This window comes from Cuculus canorus, chromosome 5 (genome assembly GCF_017976375.1).
Source record: "Cuculus canorus isolate bCucCan1 chromosome 5, bCucCan1.pri, whole genome shotgun sequence".
Taxonomy (NCBI): Eukaryota; Metazoa; Chordata; class Aves; order Cuculiformes; family Cuculidae; genus Cuculus; species Cuculus canorus.
In genome coordinates this window covers 43,348,105-43,371,810 of record NC_071405.1, presented here as the reverse complement: position 1 = coordinate 43,371,810, position 23,706 = coordinate 43,348,105, and the positions used below count along the sequence as shown (strand labels likewise).

Genomic DNA, 23,706 nt, shown 5'->3' with positions numbered 1-23,706 from the left:
AGAAGAAGTCACTGAGAAGTCTAGCGTATTTGTCCTTAGCTTATTCTGTGCTTTCACACTCAGTAGTCACAGCTACCAAACAGGAAATCACTGTAAATCCAGGGAGTTCTCCCAAACTGTTACTGTGTATTAGTGCAGGAATGACTGAGACTTCAAGCAGAAATATACTGTAATGGCTCGATAAAAGATTTGAATGTCCTTTGCTTGTATCTTGACTTCAGCTGACCTAGTGGTAGTAGAATAATTGCAAACAAGATATGGGGGAAAGGAGGAAGAAAAAATTGGGTGGTGATACAGTGATTTGAGAGCTCTTCTAAATGCATCATTAACATATCCCATTTTTATTTGATCTTGCAGATCTGGAATGCCCAAATAACAGGGAGTACATGGAGTGTGGAAACCCCTGTGCTGACACATGTGCTGATCCAGAAAGGAGCAAGATTTGTAAAGCTCCATGTACAGATGGCTGTTTCTGTCCTCCTGGTAAGGTAGCTTGCTTTTTCCAATGGGTCATATATATCAAGGGACAAAGAGAGAGGTAGTGGCAATTTTATTTTCTTTAACTTTTTACACTAAAACCAGTGAATAGACTGTTTCTCCTAGCATAACTTAACAACTATCTTCTTGGAATAACCAGATCTCTAAAGATTCAAGATCCTGACACTGGAGGAGTGGAGGGAAAGATTTCTAAGGACTAGTCAGAAAAGAATTGGTGCAAAAGTGGAAAGAGGAGAGTTGTTCTTTAGACAGTAAGAAGGCATACATGAAAATGTATGACGAGTGCCTCCCTGTTATAGGGATAGGTCTTGCTGTAGCTTAAGTCATACATAATATAAATTCATTGCCAGGTATGTGCATGTGTAAGTTTACACATGAAGTAGAGGCTAAGATGAGAATCTGAATTCTGTTAAATCTTAGAAACAGAGGGAAACTGGCTCACATCCTTGTGATCTGGCACTTGATAATCCTACTCACAGTGACAAATTCCAGTAAAATGCAGAGACATTCTTTGAAGTTTACCTTGCTTTCCTTTAAGCTCTAGTAGGAAATGTTTCCCATCCATTAGCACCTGAAAAGCCCTAGTGTGGTGTTTTCCTTAAAACATATCCTATTCATTTACAGAAATGCTGAATATTGCAGAGTTTTTTCCTTACGCTAATCATCCTTGATGGTGTTTCCCAGACTCACCAAAGGAACATTAACTAGCCAATGTGTCTGAACAGGAACTATCCTTGATGACATCGGTGGCAAAAAATGCATCCCCAGAGACAGCTGCCCCTGTATGTTTCAAGGCAAAGTCTACTCATCTGGAGGGACTTACTCCACTCCCTGCCAAAACTGGTACTGTTGTGAACCTGAATGCATTAACAAGGCAGAGGCATTTATTTCAGAGTGTTGTAGAATTGTATTCTGTTTTTTCTTTCTCTTTTTTTTTTCCTTCTTATCCCTAATATTTATCTTAAATAGTAATGCAAAATCTGAATTTCAATGTATAGGAAAACTACAAGGTAGTCCTCAGCTTCACATAGTTTTCACCTTCATTTGGAATTGCCAGGAATTCATAATGAAAAAAAATGAGACTCTTTGCTGATTAGTTCAGACTTGGCTACCAAAGTGAGGCAAGGAGGTATGCTGGGTTAATCAGTTACATTTCCAACCACCTCTAGATCTGCAAAAGGCTGTTTCAAGGCTTGGATCGCGAAAGTCCTGACCCTTGAGAATGATTTGATTTAGAAAAAACTTGTAGCTTTAACCGATCTCCACTCTGCACAACTTAAAGGTGATAAGACCTCTGGTGTATGTTTCAAAGCAGGTTTTTTTTTTTCTTACTCTGATACCCATCTAATTAATGAACAGCTGTATGTGTCATTTGAGCTCTGGTGACACAGCATCATTTCTTGACTGTAGGCCTAGCCTTTACTACAGGGAGGAATGAAATACACTGTGGTGTATGGTGGAGTAGGCCAGGTGTTCTTTGGATCAAATATTTCTGGCATTTTGAAGACATACTCCTAAAACCCTACAATTTTGAGGAAGTGAACTTGATAGGCTCTGGGTGGTTCCCATGTAACCTCATCTACACTTACTCCTCAAAAAGCCTGAGCTAATACAGTCAAGTTGTTCTCTTGTGTGCACAGCTCTAAGAATTGCAGCTGCTCATTATCCCAGGTCCTTCACAATTAGTTGCTGAACTGTTGCACCAGCAACTTCTTGAACAGTTGCATCAGTAGCACAAAATGTTGCAGGATCCTAATTGAAGAGTTTCGTTCTTTCTTTAAAAAGTCAAGTAAACAATTTAGGTCCTCAAACAGATTTCTTGCTTGACCTATTCAGTGTTCTTCTGAAGGAGCTAGTTCAAAGCCCAGTGCAATTAACTCTCTCATTGAGAGGCATCTAACCTTCACAGTTTAAGGTCCTAACATGAAGTCTTCTTCCCACAGAGATTTAATAAGCAGCCAAGAAATAAGCTAAAAAGACAAAGAGGGTGCCAGCAGTACGTATTCAAATACAGATGTCAACTCACCTTTTCTCCTTTAAAGCTATGTCTATTCTAACTGCTCCTTTTTTTGATTTTGTACAGTACTTGTAAAGGAGGCCACTGGAGCTGTATTGCTCTGCCCTGTTCTGGAAGCTGCAATATAGATGGAGGATTCCATATAACAACATTTGATAATAAGAGATTCAATTTTCATGGCAACTGCCATTATGTCTTAGCTAAGGTATGAACATTCTCCCATTTCACTACGAAATCTCTTGAGTAGCATGAGGCAATTAGCTGTGCTGGAGCTTTATAGGACTTGATTATATGGCATCAATCCAGCAAAGCACTTCAACACATGCTCAGTATTAAATGCAGCAAATGTTACCATTTGCGATGGACTGTAAGTTAAATGCTTGATGCTTGACATCAAAGTCTTGCTGCTTCAACACAGTTTTACATCTTTTCTTCAATGAATTGCTTTTTTATTGGACGTATTATTGTAGGTTTAAATATTTCAGGAATTTTTTCAGGGAAACATTTTTCACAGAGTCATTGGGCACTGGAACAGGCTGCCCAGGGAGGTGGTTGAGTCACCTTCCCTGGAGGTGTTTAAGGCCTGTGGTTTAGGGATTGTTAGGAATGGTTGGACTCGATGATCTAGTGGGTCCTTTCCAACATAGTGATTCTATGATTCCATGATTTCTCCACACAAATTGACAGCAAGGAAACAAAGTGCAGAGGGAAAGGAGTGAACGTTATTGGTTTTAGCAGTGAAATAAAGCAGTTTGCAGTTAGAAATTGAGTGGTCTAGTTCTTTCATTTTTTCATTTTAGCCTTTCAGAGACAACTTTTTTTCCCTTCTTGCCCTCTTCCTGTAACATGCTAACAATGTGTGTACATCCCTTTTCTCATGTCTTTTCAGAATACTGATGATACATTTGTGGTGATTGGAGAGATCATCCAGTGTGGGACATCAAAGACAATGACTTGCTTAAAGAATGTATTAGTCACAATAGGAAGAATTGTAAGAAACTTGCTTTAATTGGTGGCACATAATATGTCACTTTTATTTAGGTTCAAAGATGGGATTCAACACTGTGGACTCATTTTGGTCTGTTGCAGTACTGAGACTGCAAGATTAATACCAGCATGTGGTACAATGCATATGTTTATTTGTTTTATTTTACAAGATTTATTTCCTTTCCAGTTCTTTTGGATTATGGCTTTTCTGCTTTCTTTAGAGGTAGATGGCTAAAAATCATCCTTGTCAACTTTCCTTTCCTTTTTTATAGCTTCAAACTTTTTCACTTCTTTCTTTTTGAAAGGTTGAAACTTCAACAACAAAATATCCCTGTCTTTTTTACAATAGTACTAAGTCCTGAGATTTTTCCTAATGCAATGAGTGAAGTAGCAGACTTTTCCAAATGAAGGCTGGGGGCTTCTCTTACTGAAGATTATGCAATGATTCAAACTGAATTCAGTGGAAGCTAAGTTAGGGCTGGTACTTATGCACTCCTAAAATTATACAGATCCATCCTGTCAATCTGGTGCAGTCCCAACCTTGTTAAGAGATCCAGCATCCTAATCTCCTTCTATAGTCATTAGAGGTAGGCGGGGATCTCCAAAGGGCAAGTCAGCCCACCTAAAGTATGAGGTGTTCTTGGGACGGGGCCTGTCTCCTTCCATTGATTAGAGAGGGAGTTTGAGTAAGATAGCTGTCATTTTGTGTATGTTACATTTCCAATGAGATAGATCCAAAACTACATGTAACATTTCACATACGATTCTCAAAAAGAAGAACAAACCTCTTAGGTATGTGAGGACACTCAGTCAAAGCTGTTGTTTATTGAGAAGGTTTTTCACTTTTTATTATGGCCTAGAGGTTTGCTCTACATTATTGTATGGCATCCAGACACTGAGTTACATTGACCTCAGAGATGATTATGTTTTGAAGACTCTACTTCTTAATGTTTAATGAAGCTTGTCCAGTTGCTGTTGTCTGTCTCATGTCATATCCATTCACTACTGAGGGAATTTTTTTACTTTTATCCTTGCAGACCATAAAAATATGTTCCTGTGGAAATATCTACATGAACAATTTCATTGTGAAGCTGCCAGTAAGCAAAGGTAAATGCCATTCTTCATATCTTCCACAGACTAGTCTACATCTACAGAAGGATTTTTGCTCCTTTTCCTGAAAGGAACATGATCTTGCTCATTATTAAGTCGTTTGACTTAGCTGGATATTTTGTGTGGAACTCCCTGGAAATTCCTGTGTTGCTCTGGATACTCTGGTAAATGGAAGTTCCTGTTTACTCAGCTTCATACATATCTGCAGGTGCATACATAAGTTTTTTTCCTTTTCTCTTCTTTAGATGGCATCACTATCTTCAGACCCTCTACATTTTTCATCAAAATCTTGAGCTCAACTGGAGTACAGATTCGAGTGCAAATGAAACCTGTGATGCAGTTATCCATAACAGTCGATCATTCTTATCAGAATCGCACATCTGGTAGGACACATCATGCTCTTTCAGTTTGCTCTTAAACTGAGTTGTAGCTCTTTGTCACTTTAAGTGAACAAATTATTTGATTTTATATTGACTTTGGTGTGTTAGGGTCCCTGGTTAAATCTATAGCCTTCCGGAAACAAAGCGTTGGGCAAACCTTTCAATTAAATAATCTCTGTGATGTTAGCATGTGCAGGTCTTTTACACTCTACCCATAAAAGCAGGTCTTCATCAGAGACTTGCAAGATGCACTCTGTGTTCTTAGTGTTGCCACCCATCTCCTGTTTACATCATTTAATCTTTTTGTCCTTCTGCTTCTTATCTGCATAATGGAATTATGTCCTGTTTCTATTACTGGTTTCCGTTTCTTGTAACCCTTTGGGGAAGGCACTCCTCTGTCTGCCGGTGTTTACTGAGGCACAATTAAGCAGCTTCCAGTCTCTGTGCTATCACTAAGAGCTACTGAGATGCAAAAAATAGTATTTACCCCCTAAAGACAGGGTCCTATCTGGTTTGTGGGAACACTAGAAAGTCTCTAAAAGAAAATGGGCTTTCCTTGGGTGAGGTTGATTATAGAGGTAAGGGTGTTCATCTAGAAAGAATTCCTTTTTCTATTAATTTATTCTTTTCTTTTGTCTCTGCCACACACACAAGGTCTTTGTGGCAATTTCAATAACATCCAGACTGATGACTTCAGAACAGTCACTGGAGCAGTGGAAGATTCAGCTTCTGCTTTTGGTAACTCATGGAAAACCAGAGCCAGCTGTTTTGATGTTGAGGACAGCTTTGAAGATCCTTGTTCAAACAGCATTGATAAAGGTAGCAGGCTTTTTATCCCTGGATTATGAATGCTAAATAATTTTCACATAACAGATAAAAAAAATGTTTAGAAAGCATCTAAAAGCCACTGCTATTGAAGCTGTTAGTAGAGAGAACACATTGGGGTTTGCAGGTCTTTGGGGTGACTGATTTGCTTTTAAAACAAAGACTGCGCTGCTAGGGAAAGAGCCAACATCATCTTCACTGATGACTTGAAAAGTACATACAGCATAAATTAAAACAATTTAAGTTTAAGGCAGAGCATACTTATTGGGCAAGATCTTCATCCAATCTATCTGGTCACAGCTGTGCTGAAGTCAAGTTATCAACAGTAATGACTTCAGTGAGCATTGATTGTACTGTACTAAGTTCCCCGTCTTTTATTTCTGACTTTGACTGGGTTTGGGTGTATATAGAATTCAAACTGTACTCCCCTAGATATTGCAACACATAATTAAAACTACTGCTCACAGCTACATGGCTGTGTTATTGATTGACTATAAAAAAATTCCCCAAATGTAAAGAACTAAGAAATAAATTAATTTGACTGAAAACTATGAAAAGGGGGAGCTTTTGCAGATATTCTCCAAATCCAGCCACAGTATTGGCAATTTTAGGGACGTGCCTGGTCACTCATCCAACTATGCTTAGCTCTTTGAGAACTTAATGCCTTGTATTTCTTTCTGGCATTATCTAAACACTTCAGGACATTTTAGGTCTGAGCGATACCTGATAAGAATATTGATTCACATAGTAATGTGGTTTAAGTGATTATAGACAATGGTATTTTTCCCACTTCAGAAAAGTTTGCTCAGCATTGGTGTGCTCTTCTGTCTAATACAAGCAGTGTGTTTGCTGCCTGCCATTCTGTTGTGGACCCTTCTGTGTACATCAAGGTAAGTATTGATCTAAATGGGTAGTTTAATCTAATCCAGAGACTGATCGGCCATGCAAGTAGTCTGGCCTAGAGGAGTGAAATACGTTACAGTAATGCCTGTTCACAAAGAAGTTCACCGATGCTGATCATAAAAATAATAAAATGAGAATTTATGCAAGATACAATGAGTCTAATTGGCTGCAGCCCTGAAGATATTAGGTCACTGCTGTCATTGACTCTTCCATTGCATGGTCCAGAAGTAAAACAGGAAAAAAGGGTTTACTATTTTTGAAAACTGTTCACTCTCTGAAAAGCCAAATCAATATTTCTGTGTGAAATTAAACTAGACACTTTTTCAGCTGCATGGATTCCTTCTGAGTTGTTTTAAAATTCATGTCTAGGGAGACACATACTATATTTATATCTCATTTACTACTGTGCTATCATGTTAGCTTCCTCATATTTAGAAAGCAGGAAGCTGCTCATAAATACTCTTGGTGTACAGCTCTATAATGCTGTTGAGAAAGTTGACTGAGGTAGAGAGTTGCCTCATTTATGTAAATTGTAAACAAGTTTCTGCAAAAAGATATCATATTTATGTAGGGAGCGTGCGTGATACAAATTATTGAGAAAATACCTCAGCTTTAAAATTTGCCTAAAATTTAATGTGTCTTTGGGTACTTTTAAAAATACAGCTTATGCTTTACCTGGCCAAACTTTCCCTCAGAAATTATGTTTGCTTGAGAATACTTGTTAACTGTAAATAAAATAGGAATTTGCTATTTTCAGTTAAGGAATATCAGTAACCAATTTCTTATGGATACATCTGTAACTCCTACTGATCTCATCAGATTTTAAACTATTATTCATGGAAGCATTTTCTACTACATCATTAATGACAGGATAAGTCACTTATTGCTCTTGAGTGACTGGCTTATCTGTTCAGCCACTCAATTAAAAGAACTTAAGCTTTAAATTCCCTTTACTATTTCAATTCCTTCCCCTACTTACCTAACTAGTTCCTTAGATGTCATTATGTTTGATTCCATATTAAGCTATCTTCTATTTAGGTACCTTCCATTTAACTTCCATTTATCTATCTACGCACTAGATAGGTACTCAAGTGCCAGTCTGTGCAATATTTTGAGTTCTGTAAATTTTCAAATGACATATTTTGATATTTCCTACATTGTACGCCTCATGGGAGGCTGGTATAGACATGTCTTAATGCTTTAATGAACTATAGTTGCCTTTATCATTCTTATTATTCATCTATTCATGAGTCTTAGACACAATATCATTGCATTTACGTGACTTCCTATGTCTCAGGTTTGCATAGTATTTCATTAGCATGTATTTTCTATTAGAGATATTACAAATAATTACAAAAAAAATCACTGATAATAATACTTTTTCAAAAACAGATTGGTTGACTACTTTTTGCATTGCTATATGTTTCCTTGTTTCTTCTGTGAGCTGGGCGTAAGAATATTCATGTGTTTTTCTGTCTCCTAGAAATGTATGTATGACACCTGTAATGCTGAGAACAGTGAAGTTGCACTGTGTAGTGCGCTCTCTACTTACTCCAGAGACTGTGCTACAGCAGGCGTGTCCCTGAAGGGCTGGAGGCAGGGCATCTGTGGTATGTATTCTAAAATACCTTGGGTAGAGATATGGGGGAACAGCTGCAAGAGAGCCTAGTTTGTGGCAGGCAGTATCTTTTGTGCTTAGTCACCAAGCTAGTAGGTCTTTGGAAAATACAATAAGCACATATACTATAAAAAACTTCTGCCTGTCAAAATCAGTTCATTGCCTCTTCATGTTCTCATGATTCATGTTACTTGTGTAAAATATTAGGTGAATTCAGTACTCAGAGAAGCAAAATTTATAAGGTGTATTAATCAAATCACAACAAGGAATTGCAATTAGCTTAGCTTTGAGCACGTGATATATTTTAACTCTGATACATTTTTCGCAGCTGATCTCAGCCCTCTTGTCTCAGGTGTTACCTATACAGATGGTGTTACTCTCTGCATTTTTCCATATTCGGGTAAAATAGTAATGTTTTTTAACAAATACATATTGGTGACATCTGAGAGTGTGAAAATGTTTAAAGATATTTCTTTGGCACTGCTAGAACTTAAGAGACAGCATCAGAATAAAACTCCCAAGTCCCAGCTTCTGACTTTTACTTCAACCTGTCCACTTTTCCATTGAAGATCAGATAGTTCAAGGGAGATCTCTCTATACCAACATGAAAATAGATGTATGAGTTTCTTGACTAAGAATGCATCAGAATAGGAAATATAGCAATAATTTTTATGCAGCTTTAATGCAGTCATGGTCTGTTTAATTGCCTAACTAAGAGACTAGCTGGGATATTTAATACAGGCAAATCATGTAACCATTATGGTGCTTTTTTAAAGGCATTTAAGATTGCAGTAAGAACAATTTAACAAACCTGTGCTGAAATAATTCAAAGGGAACACAGTGTAGTGCACATCAAATTATCCTAGAATCATGCAGATTTATGTATTAAACACAGTCTCTGTTTATTGAAAGCTTTGTTATCAACATAGAATTGCTGACATATTTATGCCAAATCATGCCAAAACCATGTTCTGCAGTATGGGTTAGACCGGAATCTGTGAACTCATGGCACAGCAGGTAATATTCATTCAAATAGTCCAATAGTCTCGAGGAACAAATGCTATGGCTTCATCAGCATAATCATTTTAGGCCTTATTTAAGAAATAATCTTCCGGGAACATGTCTGTGGTAAGATTAGAAGGTAGCTCTGTTAATGAGTGAAGGAGTAAATGGGCCAGAACAGTCACTCTCAGTGGTCTGTCCCATTGCGGGGGTTGGAAAGGCTCTTCCAGCTCCTGCAGCTATGTCCAACCGTGTCTGGCTGTAGGCAGCATCGAAGGCAGTTTATATACTAAGAGGATGTTTACATTGCAGTCAGTAGAGTGTATGATGTAAGTAAATCCTACAAGCTGACTGTTGCATTACGTGACAAGATCTTTAGTGGAAGCATGAACTATTACTTGAGTTATTGGTTTCACAGAAGAACATTGGGGCTAATAGTTTCTGCTAAGTCACAGCATTGATTTGCTAGCACTCCTTGTGCTAGCTTGAAGTTACCTTTGGTATTCTTATGTTCTCTGCACTCACGCCTCCACTTGTGGTGTGTGTAATCTAAGATTATAAGTCTGTGACCATGAGTACTATGATCAAATAACCTTTGTATTATCAGATCTTGCTTTACCAAAACTAATCTTTTTCCTCTGTGAAAAATTGAAGCAAGGAAGTAAACACATTAATTTATTGTATTAAAAGCTAACAATAGAGACATCCATTCAGGTAGATCTGATGGAAACTCATGCTTATCATCTTTACCAATATCTTACTTATGTGGCTTGTGATTTACAAATACCAGTTGCTGCATCTTCATAGTATGCCTATAAAAAAGAAGAATATGACCTGCACAATTAATACATGTAGTATTGTATCTGCTTCAGCTTAGATCAGGAAACCAACTGGGCTTTGTTGGTCAAGGTAATGGTTTTAATGTGTGCTCAAACCTAGCATACTAACTAATTTAAGAAAGTGTACTATGGCCATGGACTGAACAACCATAGAGAGCTTTGTTTAAGCATGGAAGTTACTGCCAGTATGGTGATAACATTGCTACAAATTGTTTAGCACAGTTGCCCATGAACAACTCCCTTGTGTTTTTAAATACACTTCTGTGTAGTTGAAAGACAGTTATGGGCTTAAATATGTGGATGTGAGATAGAAAGATGTTCAAGATTACCAGATCTTAGTTCTCATTGAATTTCAGAGGAATCTGGATGTCAGGCTTTCTTGAAACTCACAGCCTTAATGAAGGTGAGATTTCATGACAAAAGTTGATGTCATCCCTAAGTATCACAACTGCAGATTTTATGGCAGAGTTTCAAAGGTACTGTTTCTGGGAAGCCTCTGAAAATTAACCAGCTTTTCACTGTTTGCAGGGTCAGTTGACTCTTTAGCTCTCGGTATTTTGCTATTTAGTCCACCCAGAGGTCTTACAAACTCTAGTTTCTCGTTACCCCAAAGGCTGACAACAAGAGTTTTCCTCAAGATATCTATAAGAATTCAAGCACACTTTCTTTGGTAGCATCAACTGATTAGCAGATTTCCTCGGCACTGCTCATTTAAAATTTACCCCTTACAAAATATATTCATTTCTTAAATTATTCCCAGCCAAATAAATCATCAGTAGAGGATAGAAAAATAATTTTTAATTAGGAGTCAGAAGTTATTGCTTTCAGTACTTGGTATAAGATAGAAATGTAAATCATACAAATTTTAGCATTATACTGGTTGCCTTATTCAGTCAAGATACACCCTGCTGAGTATTTCAGTATTCAGTATCACGTAGTTTAGGCTGTGCAGGTAGACTTCCCCCAAAATCACTGAACCTCAAGGTCTTCTAGCTTGAAAAATGCACATTTGTGGCTATCAGCATGCAGATAGCTGCATTAAGAGCATGAGTGATGATGACACAGAAAAGGCCATACATCCATTTTATTTCTCTTGCAAAGATCCCTCTGAGGAGTGTCCTGAGACTATGGTTTATAACTATAGTGTGAAGTACTGCAACCACTCTTGTCGCTCGCTGGATGAACCTGATCCACTCTGTAAAGTTCACATTGCTCCTATGGAGGGCTGTGGTTGCCCTGAAGGGACCTATCTCAATGATGAGGAGCAATGTGTAACTCCTGATGACTGTCCCTGCTACTACAAAGGCAAGATTGTTCAACCTGGCAACTCCTTCCAAGAGGACAAACTGATGTGGTAAGCTGCTCTGGTGATGCAGAGGCTGCATACCTGGGGGATGTCAGGCTCATTGGGAACATCCCTTCTCTAATCCTTCAATGATGTCATTTTACCTGAAGGAATAAAGACAAATTTCTTCTAGATTGTTTCAAAGCAAATATTTCGTATCCGGAAGACAGCCACAACAAATGTTAATATTCTATATTCCTGCTAGCGAACAAGAACCTGAAAACATGTTAAGTAATGTTTGCAGCCTATGCAAGCTTCGTTGATGTGTAGAAGATATCCATACACAGTGGGAGTTAGTTTTCTAGAACACAAGGATCCTGGGGAAATTTCTGTCTGTGAAATGAAATAACAGAGCAAAAAACACCCTCCAACACATCATCCTGCAGTCTATTTAAGAACTAGAAGTGGTTTGGGAAATAAACATAAAATCTCAGTTTTCAAATTGATTTTTTTAAAGAAAGAGAGAAATTATTGGGAAAACTTTAAAAAGGACATAATTAATTTGCATTTCTGAAAAACAATTGTAGCTTTCTTATTTTCAACCAGTTCAGGGGAGCAATGCAAAAAAATACCAGGGGAAGGCTATTTTGTTCAAAGAATTTATTTGTATCTTTAGATGTTTAGTTTTTCCCTCTCTCTCTCTCTCCCAACTCCCACATTTTTTTCCAAGGATTCTAGATTATTTTGGAGACACAGATTCATTTAGTAATTTAAGAGGTCTTTCATTTAAGAAAGTATTAGTCTCATATTATGGAGTGGAAAATAGATGCTTAGGAAAAACAGGGTTTAAGAAAAACATACAGTAAAGCAGTGGCAGAGTATTTAAGAGCTGAATGTCTTAACCTTTCTTCTGGGAGTGGTAATTCATGTCTGTAAACCTGATAACTGTACAAAATAATAATTTTTATAGGATTTTGTTATTTGTGTGACTAGTGAAGCTTTGCAGTGCCTTCCTCTCTAGTAAGAGAGAAATGTACAAAGAGCTGATGTGTTTTATTTTATGAATCTCTTTAGCAAATGCATTCAAGGAAGATTAGACTGCATTGGAGAAACTGTCCTGGTAAAAGGTGAGATATTGTTGAATAATGGTATTATGTTGTTGACTAGTATTTACCATGTTTTTTCTGTTGTCTCTCACTTTCTGTAACATTCTGTGTTCTAATTTAGTACACCCATTCGTACCTTCTCCCTGGAATGTGCTGGTTATTGATAATAGTTGTCATTGTAAAAATGTGACCAGACTTGCTGAATACTTAAAATATGTTACTTCCCAAAGCATAGAATGTCTCTGCCTCCTTCTCCCTGCACTGCTAGTGGGCAGAAGCAAAAGTTAATAGAAACTATAAATGAGGCACATGCTCCTCTCTGAAATGGTCTTCTCTGTTTAACAATTCCTGTTGGCATCCTTTATTTCTTTCACAAAACTATATTCCTAAAATATTTTCTTCCTCCTACAGATTGCCCATCTCCTATGTACTACTTCAACTGCAGCTCTGCAGGTCCCGGTGCGATTGGGTCAGAGTGTCAGAAAAGTTGTAAGACACAGGACATGCACTGCGTAAGGACTTCACCTCCTAGCAGTAGGATGAGGCAATATGATTGTGCATGAATGATTGTCCTTAAAAAATGCTGATGACATCATGTTATCCTGTTCGTAGGCCAACTACTTTACACACCAGCTATAAGTACCCATATATCCATAATACTTGTAGTTTTATTGCCATTAACTTCCAGCTATGGAATTTTGAAAAAAATCCAAAAGTCTGGCATCCAGAGCTAGCACCTCTGCTGGTTACCTGTACCTGTGGCATTTCCTTGTGCATTAATGAGTTGCCTTCTGGTCTATCTTTATACATGCAGTATGTCACTGAATGTGTTTCTGGCTGTATGTGTCCCAATGGGCTAGTATTGGATGGCAGTGGAGGATGTATTCCCAAAGATCAATGCCCATGTGTACATGGAGGTCACTTTTATAAACCTGGAGAAACTATCAAAGTGGACTGCAACACATGGTATGTTATTCCTGGAGCCTTTCTAAATAGCATTTGTGTGTTATCAACAACTTTCTAGACACTAATACAAAGCACAGCAGTATGAAGGCTGCTGAGGGGAGACTCAGCCAGAATAAATACACAAGGGAATAGAGGGATAATATTGATTCATACCACTGTAGTCAGGAAGAGAACTGACCACATGATACCCGACAGATCAGTATTCAGAAATGGTTGAAATATTCAATTCTTCACCTTGAGTTTACTTACTAAATCCCCACTGTCTGCTGCCAGGGGTTAATGATTTAAAAGATACTTGAAAGGGGAAAAAAATAGAATAAAACCAGACAAAGTTCAAATGTGTCTCGGCTGTAAACATGAGTTTCTAATTAGCAAGCCTTCTCATGGCATGGTATGAGAACAGTTGAGAGGGTAAGCCTGGAGAGATTCTGAGATTGCTTTCTTTGAGGAACTACAAAAGTTCCTCAAATTACTCTGCCCCTGTTTGGGGTTGAGGAAAAAACATGCTTCATAAAAAGATTGTGATTCTTTGCATTTTGCCTCCCAGCACCTGTAACAAAAGGCAGTGGGACTGCACAGACAATCCCTGTAAGGGAACCTGCTCTGTCTATGGAAATGGCCATTACATGACATTTGATGGGGAGAAGTTTGATTTCCTGGGAGACTGTGACTATATCCTAGCTCAGGTATAGTTTTTTTCACTTTCCTATCCAAATGATTTCCACAGCTTACAATGCAGGATTCATTCTGAGTAATTAAAAGGCTAAGTCATGCAAAATATTCAATAATGATGAGCAGAGCCCACTCCCCTCCTCTTGCCTGCCCTAGAGAGGATACAGTGAGATTTTTGAAAGCAAAGCTATCAACCCTCAGAAGTGACACAAGAGGGCACTGTGTTATCCTAAACAATTAACTCCTGGGCTGGGCAGCCCTTTGGTGATGTAATTCCATCATCTGCAAGGGAAAGGAATTAGTGTGGTGAAAAGCTAGGTGTTTCTTTCAGCCATCCAAGACTGACTGCATTTTTGTTGTAGGTTAACATGTGAGCCTCATGTACAATAATTGCATGTAATGAGGCAGTACTCAATGAGACATTTTCTCATACCTGAATTACAGCTGGTTTTGCTGTGACACAAATTTTTAGACAAAATATTTTTACTTGTTTGGTTGCGTAGGACTGGTGCCGTGAAAAGCTTAGTTTTTGCCTTAGTTTTTGTCTTTGCAATTCCTGGTTAAGTCTGAACCTGCCAGTATGTCAGCTGCCACCAGATTCTTCTGAAATGCCCAGAAATTTGATTAATAAAGAAGTGACAAAAGAGGAGAAATCAGAATGAAGTGTCATTCATTTAGAGCTCCAAAAAATTTTTAAGACTGGTCTAGTTGCCTGCAAAGATCTAATACAACATTTTCTACTTTTTCTAAGGATTTTTGTCCCAATAACATGGATGCTGGCACCTTCCGAATTGTAATTCAGAACAATGCCTGTGGGAAGTCACTCTCCATCTGCTCCCTAAAGATCACTCTGATTTTTGAGGTTTGTCTAGAACTGGTTATAATTGAGGAGCTGTAGTCTTGATTTTGTAGCAGTTTTGTAGCAGTTAGTGTAATTTCCCCTTAGATTCCAATTCATTTGCTACTAGACAGTACAGTCTAGCAATGGAAGTCAACTAGCCAGAAAGCAGAGGCAGGCAAGCTGGGAAAGGTTTAGGTATGTGCTGTTAACGGGGCTGGATGCTTTTGCAGGTGAGGGGATAGATGCAGGGGGTCAACAGCACTCTATACATGTGCATATGTGTGTATGTAATTGCATCTGTGACATCAGTGGTACAGGAGAGATTGTAAAGCTTTTAGAGGAGTGTGTTTCTGTACCATAGTTTGAGCACAGGGCAGATGTAACCAGAGAGGGAAGAATTCCTTCCCTCCAGCTCAGGCTTAGCATTTCCCCAAAGTGTGCACAGAAAAGATTTCTTCCACAGCATCATGTGAGGGGATGGTGAAACAAAGCAGCCTGGAAACAGGTGTTCTAACATGCTCAATTACCCATGCACTCAGGAGCTGCTGTGCCGGCAGAACAGATTTTATCTAGAGTGAAGGTAGTTTCTGTGGCTGTAAGGCAAGACTTGTCATGCAAGGGCAGATGTTTACCATTGAATTTAGTGGGTCTTATCTGTGGCTCAAGTCTGGCGATAGACCAAGATCTAGTATAAAGGCTTCAGAAAAATAGGATGAAAGACAAGAGGCAAAATACCAGTGCTGTTATGCTGTTTTCTATTCAATTTCTATTCAATTTTGTTCCATGCAACTTACCTATTCCTGTAGAGCAGTGAAATCAGGCTCTTGGAAGGAAGAATTCAGGAGATTGCCACTGATCCAGGAGCTGAGAAGAATTACAAAGTGGATCTCAGAGGAGGTTATATTGTGATTGAAACAACTCAAGGGATGAACTTCATGTGGGACCAGAAAACTACTGTTGTTGTTCATGTGGCACCATCTTTCCAGGTAAGTATGGAATGGACTGAGAGTTATGATTTCAGACTCAAAGCTATGCATCCAGAACTTGAGCCCCACTTAGAAAAGGAGGGCTTGGAAAAGTGTTTCAGTGGACAAGAAGCAGCAAGCAGGCCTTATCTTGTGTTTTATTTCATTGTTCAGTCAGTATGAAATGCTCCAGAATATTTGGAGCTAGAATTAAAGCCAGATAATTTGCAGTATTGGTGGGCTAATAAAATAACAAAATCATTTACTATGTTTACACAAATTACCCAGGGAAAAGTCTGTGGCCTTTGTGGGGACTTTGATGGCCGCTCAAGGAATGACTTCACAACCAGAGGGCAGTCCGTTGAGATGAGCATCCAGGAGTTTGGAAACAGCTGGAAAATAACAAGCACCTGCTCAAATATAAATGTGACGGACCTGTGTGCTGGTCAGCCTTTTAAGTCTGTCCTGGGACAGAAGCACTGTAGCATCATTAAAAGTAATGTCTTTGAAGCCTGCCACAGTAAGGTAACCCTCAGTAGTTTCACGTCGGGTATTCATTGCTATTATGCAGCACTTTGCACATAAATTTTTATTATTAAAGACTACTATGCGGCATCCTACAAGGGCTACTTCTCTCAAAACATCACTTTACGGCTATGCCAGCTAAATCCTGTTGCACAATATTGAGGAAACATCAGTGCCTGTTTTGAGCAACTGAAGACAAAGAAGATAATATCTGACCACCAGAAATAAAATATTAAGTATCAGTTTGATAAATCTAGAAATAAGTTAATGTAGGGTTGTTTGCATGGAGATCTTTGTGAAAGTTTATTCAAATTACCTACACAGATTAATTATTTGGTTTATTTTAGATATAAGTTGAATTAAGCTAATCAGAAACAAAGTACTAATTCTTAATGAAAATGTCTACACAAAGTTTCAGTTCAGTTTAATAAGCTACTTTTTTAAAGACAAACCTGGCCTAATTTCCTTGATTAGTTAAAACCAAGACATCAGTTGAAATAAGGTTTCCTTTTATACTAAATTACTATGTCTCAGTTAAGGGAGTACACATACTACATAGTTGTGCTAACTTAAAGTAAAGTAGTTCAGTCCTGCAGAAATGATACTGGAAAGACATTTCGAGTGTAAAAGCCAGTATTATACACATGAGAATGGGAAGCTTTGGAGTCGAATTCCACCAGGCAGGTGAAAACAGAAAATGATGTGTTATAAAGTATAATAGCCACTTCATGGCAATCCCGGTCTGTCACAGAGTCACTCAGCCTGGTTCTGCCAGTGGATAGCAGAAATTCAGAGCTTTCTCGTACGTCCATGGTAATACATCTGTTGGAATTTTGACAGGTGAATCCAATACCCTATTATGAATCTTGTGTTTCTGACTTCTGTGGCTGTGACAGTGTGGGAGACTGTGAGTGCTTTTGTACTTCAGTTGCTGCTTATTCAAGAAGCTGTAGCAGCGCTGGTGTCTGTATTGACTGGAGAACGCCTGTCATTTGCCGTAAGTATTGCATGGAAAATGTATACCGAAAAGTAGTGCTCCATGTACTCATGTACACAGGCTATAAAGAAGAGCGGAATTCTGATGTTGCTGTGTATATGTAAATTAACAAGCTTTTGTTTACAAGATTTAGAAAACAATCTCTGCCTGATGTCTGAGACTTGGATACTTTTTATTCTTCTGTTCCAGCTGTGTTCTGTGATTATTACAATCCACCTGACAAGCATGAGTGGTTTTATAAACCCTGTGGAGCCCCTTGCCTAAAGACCTGCAGGAACCCACAAGGGAAATGTGGGAACTTGTTGTACAGTTTAGAAGGTAATTGTTGCTTGACTTTGATGCAATTTATAGGACTTTAAGCTACAAGTCTGGTTTTAAATGTCTTAAGCACCAAAATTGCTGAAAGGCTATTGCACTTGCCCCTGGAACTTACTGACCATGCCTCACCTGGGCTAACTCCCCATGTGATGGTGCTATTCATAGTATAATTTGTCCATTGCCTTTAAATCTAGGGAGAGGTAAAAGGTCATTCAGTCTAAATTTGCAAAGAATTTGTTGACAGAGTTCATTAAAACTTCCATGAGAGAGGGAAAAAGAGGACCTAGAAAAACAATTGGTAGTATAAAGAACATTCATACTGAAATCACATTCATTTGGGGATCAAATCTACATCTGATAAAAGTGTATATGTGCTTTTATGTAAAGCAGATTAAGAATGTCTTGGTTATTTTAACTTTCCAGGCTGTTACCCGGAGTGTAGTCCTGACAAGCCGTATTTTGATGAGGAGAGCAGGGAATGCGTCTCCCTCCTCAATTGCACTTCATGGTGGGTCCATTGATGGTGAGAGAGGTAGAAAAAGGAAAATGCAAGCTAAGTAATGCTTGATTTATGTTCATGGGCAGTGGCAATTATCATCAAATCCTCCAGGAGGGGGCTTTTATGTAAAAGTAGATACAGTAGTTGCAGACATTGTTATTCCACATGTTGGTTCAAGTCAACAAAATAAGCCTTTTCCTTTTCTCTTTGTCTTCAGTGATCCTGAAGAGAAACTATGCATTGAAGACTCCAAAGGTAACATTTCACCATTCTAACCATTCATCAAGTGATTATAGAAGTCAAACAACCCAACATCACATGTGACTGCAGGCATATTGATAATAGGACTCCAACTAGCTAGGTCAATAGCTGGATGCACGACAATAGAAACATACTTTGATAAGCAAATCACACCCTTTGACCTGAAGAGCTGTCTAAAGCATAATCATAGGAAGGAAGAAAAGTGAGAGGCATGAAATGTAGGATTCATCTTGCCAAGGTAAATACCACTTCTCCACATTTACATTTCCTTGGTAGTCCGTGAAGACAGACGGAAAGTCAGAAGCAGGCCATTCATGGTACCTGTTGTAATGAGCACTTTCAGAATGGAACAAATCTTGTAGAGGTGCTATTTCATCCAATAATCTTATAATAAGCCTAGACAACTAGTTTAAGACACACTGGCTTAAGGAATGGTATCAGTTCTTTCCCGTATCTGGGAGAAACCACAACTCAAAATGCAGGATGACCCAGTAGACAACGCATCTTCAGTTTTGCTGCTTTATTTTACAGCTATAGACGTATTCCCTTCCTGAATATATCTCCAAAAGCTGGAGAGCTTCTCAAACATTTGAATGAATTTGTTTATTACTGCATGTTTCTCGTTAGTGGATGTAAATGGCTGTGCAACCACCCTTTTTGAGTCAGTTTTATCACTCAGTAAGACAGTAATCCCAGTCACATTCCCTGCCAAGAGGGAATGCACCTGTGCTCCATGCTGGGTAAGGACAGTGCCAGTTCTGATGCCTTCACCAACCAGTAATTCCTCAGTGCAATTTGACTCCAAGAAACACCAGCAACAATAAAAATCCAACCCTCTTTAAATAAACTAGGTAGTCTCTCAATGTAACTGCTTCAGTAGAAGCTGAGGAAGTTTTTCATTTGGGTAATGTTTAATGACATGAGTTTCAGAAGAGTAAATCCAGAGTTTGGTTTTCTTTTCATTTGTATTTATATTACAAGTGTCCGCGGTTACTATAGCATTTGCTCTTTTGTTGCCTCAGATTGCCTTTGCTGCTACAATGGAAAGACCTATACCTTAAATGAAACTGTACACAGCCAAGAATACGGGTCTGAGTGTGGTGATCCTGTCTGCGGCCCCAATGGAGAGATCATTAAATCACTCATCCCCTGCAGAACACCATCCACACCAGCACAAGGTACTAAGTTTATAAGTGGTCTGGTGGTGATTTTACAGAAGTCTGTAATTGTAATAATACTCTTTTATCTTGGAAAGAGTCCTGCTGCACATCTAGGATAAGCACAGAATTTAAAGCAGCCAAAGGCGCAGAGCTTGTTGGTGTCATGTTAGGGACCAAAAGTGTGCTTTTTATAGATTCATACTGTGAATAGAGTTAGAGGCAATAGAGACATTCAGCCATTTTTCAGTGCAGCTTTTACAATAACCTTGGGCATACCACAGTTCACTCACTGATGTTGTTAGTCTCAGGATTTCATACTTTTAAACCTTGTTGTTCCCCTTCTCATGATCTATATCAAGCTACAGTTCTTATCACGCTTTTGTCTACATTGGAATAAGTCTCAAATATGTCACTGAAGGAAGAAAATAAAGCTGCCTGGCAGTTTACTCACTCCCCACCAAAAAAAGAAAGGCTAAAAAAAAATGTGTATTATCCTGTATCCTGGTAATAAATTATACGAAAGGAACAAAGAAGATTAAAAGTCAGGTTCTCTACTTGAGTGAGTGGAAGAGTTAAAGACTTAATGATGTCCCCACGTGTTTGGTATTCACTAAATGTGTTAACAAGTCCAATAAGAAGTATAATGGAGTAATAGCTAGGAAAGGAAGGACTATTGGAAACAGAGTGTAGGTGGCATTTTAAAATGTTTAAATGACCTGTCTGTATTTAAACCAACAGATTCTTTCCAACAAGGCACTAAAAGGGAAAATGGAGCACCACTGGAAATCTCCTCTCCAAAGTCAGGTGAAGTCTTGCAGGACTAGGAAGCTCAAGGGAACCTTAAATTGGAATGGATAAGTGACAGTAGAAGAGAGGCTTATTGCATTCTGCACAGAAAAAAACTAATTACACGGGGGAGTGTGTGTATTATTCTAGTAGTATGCAGTGTAATATATAGAGTGTATATAAATACAGAGAGGATGGCTTTAGTCTGTATACTTACAAAAAGTGGTGGGGATTCTTTTCTCCTTTTTGTGATTGTAGAGAATGTAATAGATGTCGTAGGGCTTTAAAGCAGAGTAGCAGAGGATTTGAGTATTGATTTATTTAATTTCCTGCAGAACCACATATACAACTTGTAACATCTGCACCTTTGTCATCAATGGTAGCCGCTCCCTGCTTCTGCAATGAAAATGGACAGTTGATACAAATGGGTGAGAAATCAAGCAAATATTTTTTTCTGCATCATTGACGAGGGAAGTTGTACTGTTAAATAAAGGTGCAGTTACACCAGTCTGCTGCAGTCACACCTTACCACAAGTTGTTACATCTCTGAAGTGTAACAAACACCTGCAGAGCTACAACTCTCCCTTATCCTGTAACTTTTTCCTGGTTTGGATATCCCTGGTGTAAGGAAGCTTATAGCAGGTGCTAACTTCAATGCACTCCAGTACAAACCCTGAATCCCAAAATGCTGAACATGGATTTGTAATCCAGTCAAATTCCAAAAACCAATGACAGAAGATTCTTCTTCATGTCTTAGTAGCTCCTGAGCCACTGTGAATGCCAGATGCACCTAGTGATCTATTCAGTGTTGTTTCTTGCAGTCATTTTCAATTCCGTCTAATGTACCTAAAACCAAAATTTCAGGTTAGCAGGCTGCAGCGTTCCCTCAGACTTTGCCATTTGGATGAATTGCACTCCAGTTCAGTCACTGATTTCAAGGAGTTGCAGACAGACAGTCACCTGTGAATATGACCGTTGGGTACAGGCAGATCCAGCGAGTTAAATGCAGGGCTCAGTATGTGATGCGGGGCTGTCATGCTTTAGTCTTGAGAATTACCAATTTCCTGCACAGTCCAGCGCTAACAGTCATGTTTTGGCCTTGCAGGAGAAAATGTTTCTCTGCCAGTGAATATATCGGGTCATTGTGCTTATGCCATTTGCAATGCCTCCTGTCAAATCGAATTAATCTGGGCAGAGTGTAGAACTGGTCATACTGCAACCCTCAAGGTCTGTGATCCAGACTCTGAAGTCTGCCCACTAACATCTGCTCCCAGTGCAACAAGCCGAGTTCCTGCTTCCACAAGGCCTCCTGTGAGCGATTGTCTTGGGCTCATTCCTCCCAGAAAGGTGAGAGACTTGAAAGAAAATGTGTTTCTTCAGCTACAGCACTGTCTGCAGCCAAGATTTTGTGTTCTCCTCTGAGTCTGGTAACCACCACTATAGCTGTACTGTAGGTGTATCTGAATTAGAGGATTTAGAAGTATACCAGAATCCCCCAAATTATGGAATAAGTTGAAAATTATTCTGTTCACCTGAAGCATCTATATGATTTTACATGGGCAGACCTACCTAAGCTGAACAAAGGCTATGAAACCACATCTGGCAGTGTCCCATCATCAGAAGGGTTCAGGGCCTTAATATTGAGTCTTATAAAAATTGTTTTCAAACAGAAGTAGATAACAAGGCTCTATTGATTGCCAGCCATATTCCAGAGAAAGAAAAGATAGTAAATAATGCCATGTTAGACAATTAGCTGAATGGAGCATGGTTGCATGAGTGTGATTATAAAGATTATCTAGTTATGCACCTCTCCTTTTCTATTTCAATCTATCAATAGTTTAATGAAACATGGAACTTTGGAAACTGCCAGATTGCTACTTGCCTGGGTGAAGGAAACAAAATCAAACTGTCCAGCGTGACTTGCCCTCCTCAGCAACTGAAACTCTGTGTGAATGGTTTCCCATTCACAAAACACCATGATGAAACTGGTTGCTGTGAAGTCTTTGAGTGTCAGTGTAAGTACTACAGCAGGAGAATTCCTAAAACTTATGTTCAGCTGTGCCTCAAGAAAGATAAGTCTATGGTCAATATCTGTACTTAGTTCATATTGATTTAAAAGTCCTACCTAAACCATCTCTGGCTGTTGAGAGCAGAGAAATTTGTCCTTGCTAGGCTGATTTGTAGTTAGAGAAAGCTCAGAAGCCAGACCTGGAGTCTGTCACTCTGTCTTCCAGGTATTTGCAGTGGATGGGGAAATGAACATTATGTGACTTTTGATGGAACATACTATAATTTTAAAGAAAACTGCACCTATGTCCTTGTGAAGTCAATTCATCCGGATTCTCACAGCTTCTGGATTCACATAGACAACTACTACTGTAGTGCCATTGATGGAGCAATTTGTTCAATGTCCCTTCTCATTTTTCACTCCAACTCTGTTGTTATTTTGACACAAGCAATGGAAAGTGGAAAAGAAACAAACTTGGTAAAGTAATGTGCTTAAATGAATTCACGGTATTATTTTGCCATAGTTCTATTACTGCCAAATGTCCTGTCATGATAAAGGTTGAAGTTGGCAAAAAATAGAGTGGGTAGAAAATGTAATTGCATTGCTTTCTCTCTTTTTTCTTTATGTTGATGAAGATTTTTTTATTCTAAAAATTTGGAAAATTATCACATATTTAAAAGTTGTGGGTTTCCTCCTGATAGGAGAATTCAGTGTAAATTACAACATATTAGAAAAGAAATCACAAAGAACTGCTTAAATGACTGCCTGACAGGCCTCATTTGGTGCACCAGAGGTCTGAACTTGTGCCACTCTACTTTCCAGTTTCACAAATCGTATACCTTACTCAGCAGAAGGAAGTCCACAGAGACCTTATGTTTCTCTTATTTTTAGATTTTATTTAATGATAAGAAAGTTGTTCCAGACATTTCCAAGAATGGTATCAGGATAACCAGTTCTGGCCTTTACATCATAGTTGAAATACCTGAATTAGAAGTTTATGTCTCCTACAGTCGACTTGCGTTTTACATAAAACTCCCTTTTGGAAAGTTTTATAACAACACCATGGGACTGTGTGGTAAGTGTTCTCATCAGCCGACAGTAATGAATGCAATAAATTTTCCTCCTTCTTTCTCTCATC

The 23,706-nt window shown here is 38.6% G+C and overlaps 1 protein-coding gene across 5 annotated transcripts in view; it reads left to right on the top strand.

Annotated features, from left to right (window-relative positions):
* The window catches only part of LOC104068913 (mucin-5B), a 48,164-nt gene that overhangs the window by 10,966 nt on the left and 13,492 nt on the right, over positions 1–23,706 (top strand). For all 5 annotated transcript variants that reach the window (XM_054068493.1, XM_054068490.1, XM_054068492.1 and 2 more), the window contains 28 exons: positions 358–483; positions 1,224–1,341; positions 2,582–2,720; positions 3,405–3,506; positions 4,540–4,609; positions 4,858–4,995; positions 5,647–5,811; positions 6,613–6,707; positions 8,204–8,330; positions 11,281–11,533; positions 12,539–12,591; positions 12,982–13,082; positions 13,385–13,536; positions 14,084–14,222; positions 14,960–15,070; positions 15,856–16,035; positions 16,303–16,539; positions 17,380–17,536; positions 17,726–17,854; positions 18,278–18,362; positions 18,571–18,608; positions 19,637–19,792; positions 20,513–20,578; positions 20,896–20,988; positions 21,666–21,907; positions 22,398–22,575; positions 22,795–23,045; positions 23,460–23,643. In XM_054068493.1, the coding sequence (XP_053924468.1) occupies positions 358–483; positions 1,224–1,341; positions 2,582–2,720; positions 3,405–3,506; positions 4,540–4,609; positions 4,858–4,995; positions 5,647–5,811; positions 6,613–6,707; positions 8,204–8,330; positions 11,281–11,533; positions 12,539–12,591; positions 12,982–13,082; positions 13,385–13,536; positions 14,084–14,222; positions 14,960–15,070; positions 15,856–16,035; positions 16,303–16,539; positions 17,380–17,536; positions 17,726–17,854; positions 18,278–18,362; positions 18,571–18,608; positions 19,637–19,792; positions 20,513–20,578; positions 20,896–20,988; positions 21,666–21,907; positions 22,398–22,575; positions 22,795–23,045; positions 23,460–23,643 (3,885 nt within the window). The remainder of the gene's footprint in view (positions 1–357; positions 484–1,223; positions 1,342–2,581; positions 2,721–3,404; positions 3,507–4,539; positions 4,610–4,857; positions 4,996–5,646; positions 5,812–6,612; positions 6,708–8,203; positions 8,331–11,280; positions 11,534–12,538; positions 12,592–12,981; positions 13,083–13,384; positions 13,537–14,083; positions 14,223–14,959; positions 15,071–15,855; positions 16,036–16,302; positions 16,540–17,379; positions 17,537–17,725; positions 17,855–18,277; positions 18,363–18,570; positions 18,609–19,636; positions 19,793–20,512; positions 20,579–20,895; positions 20,989–21,665; positions 21,908–22,397; positions 22,576–22,794; positions 23,046–23,459; positions 23,644–23,706) is intronic.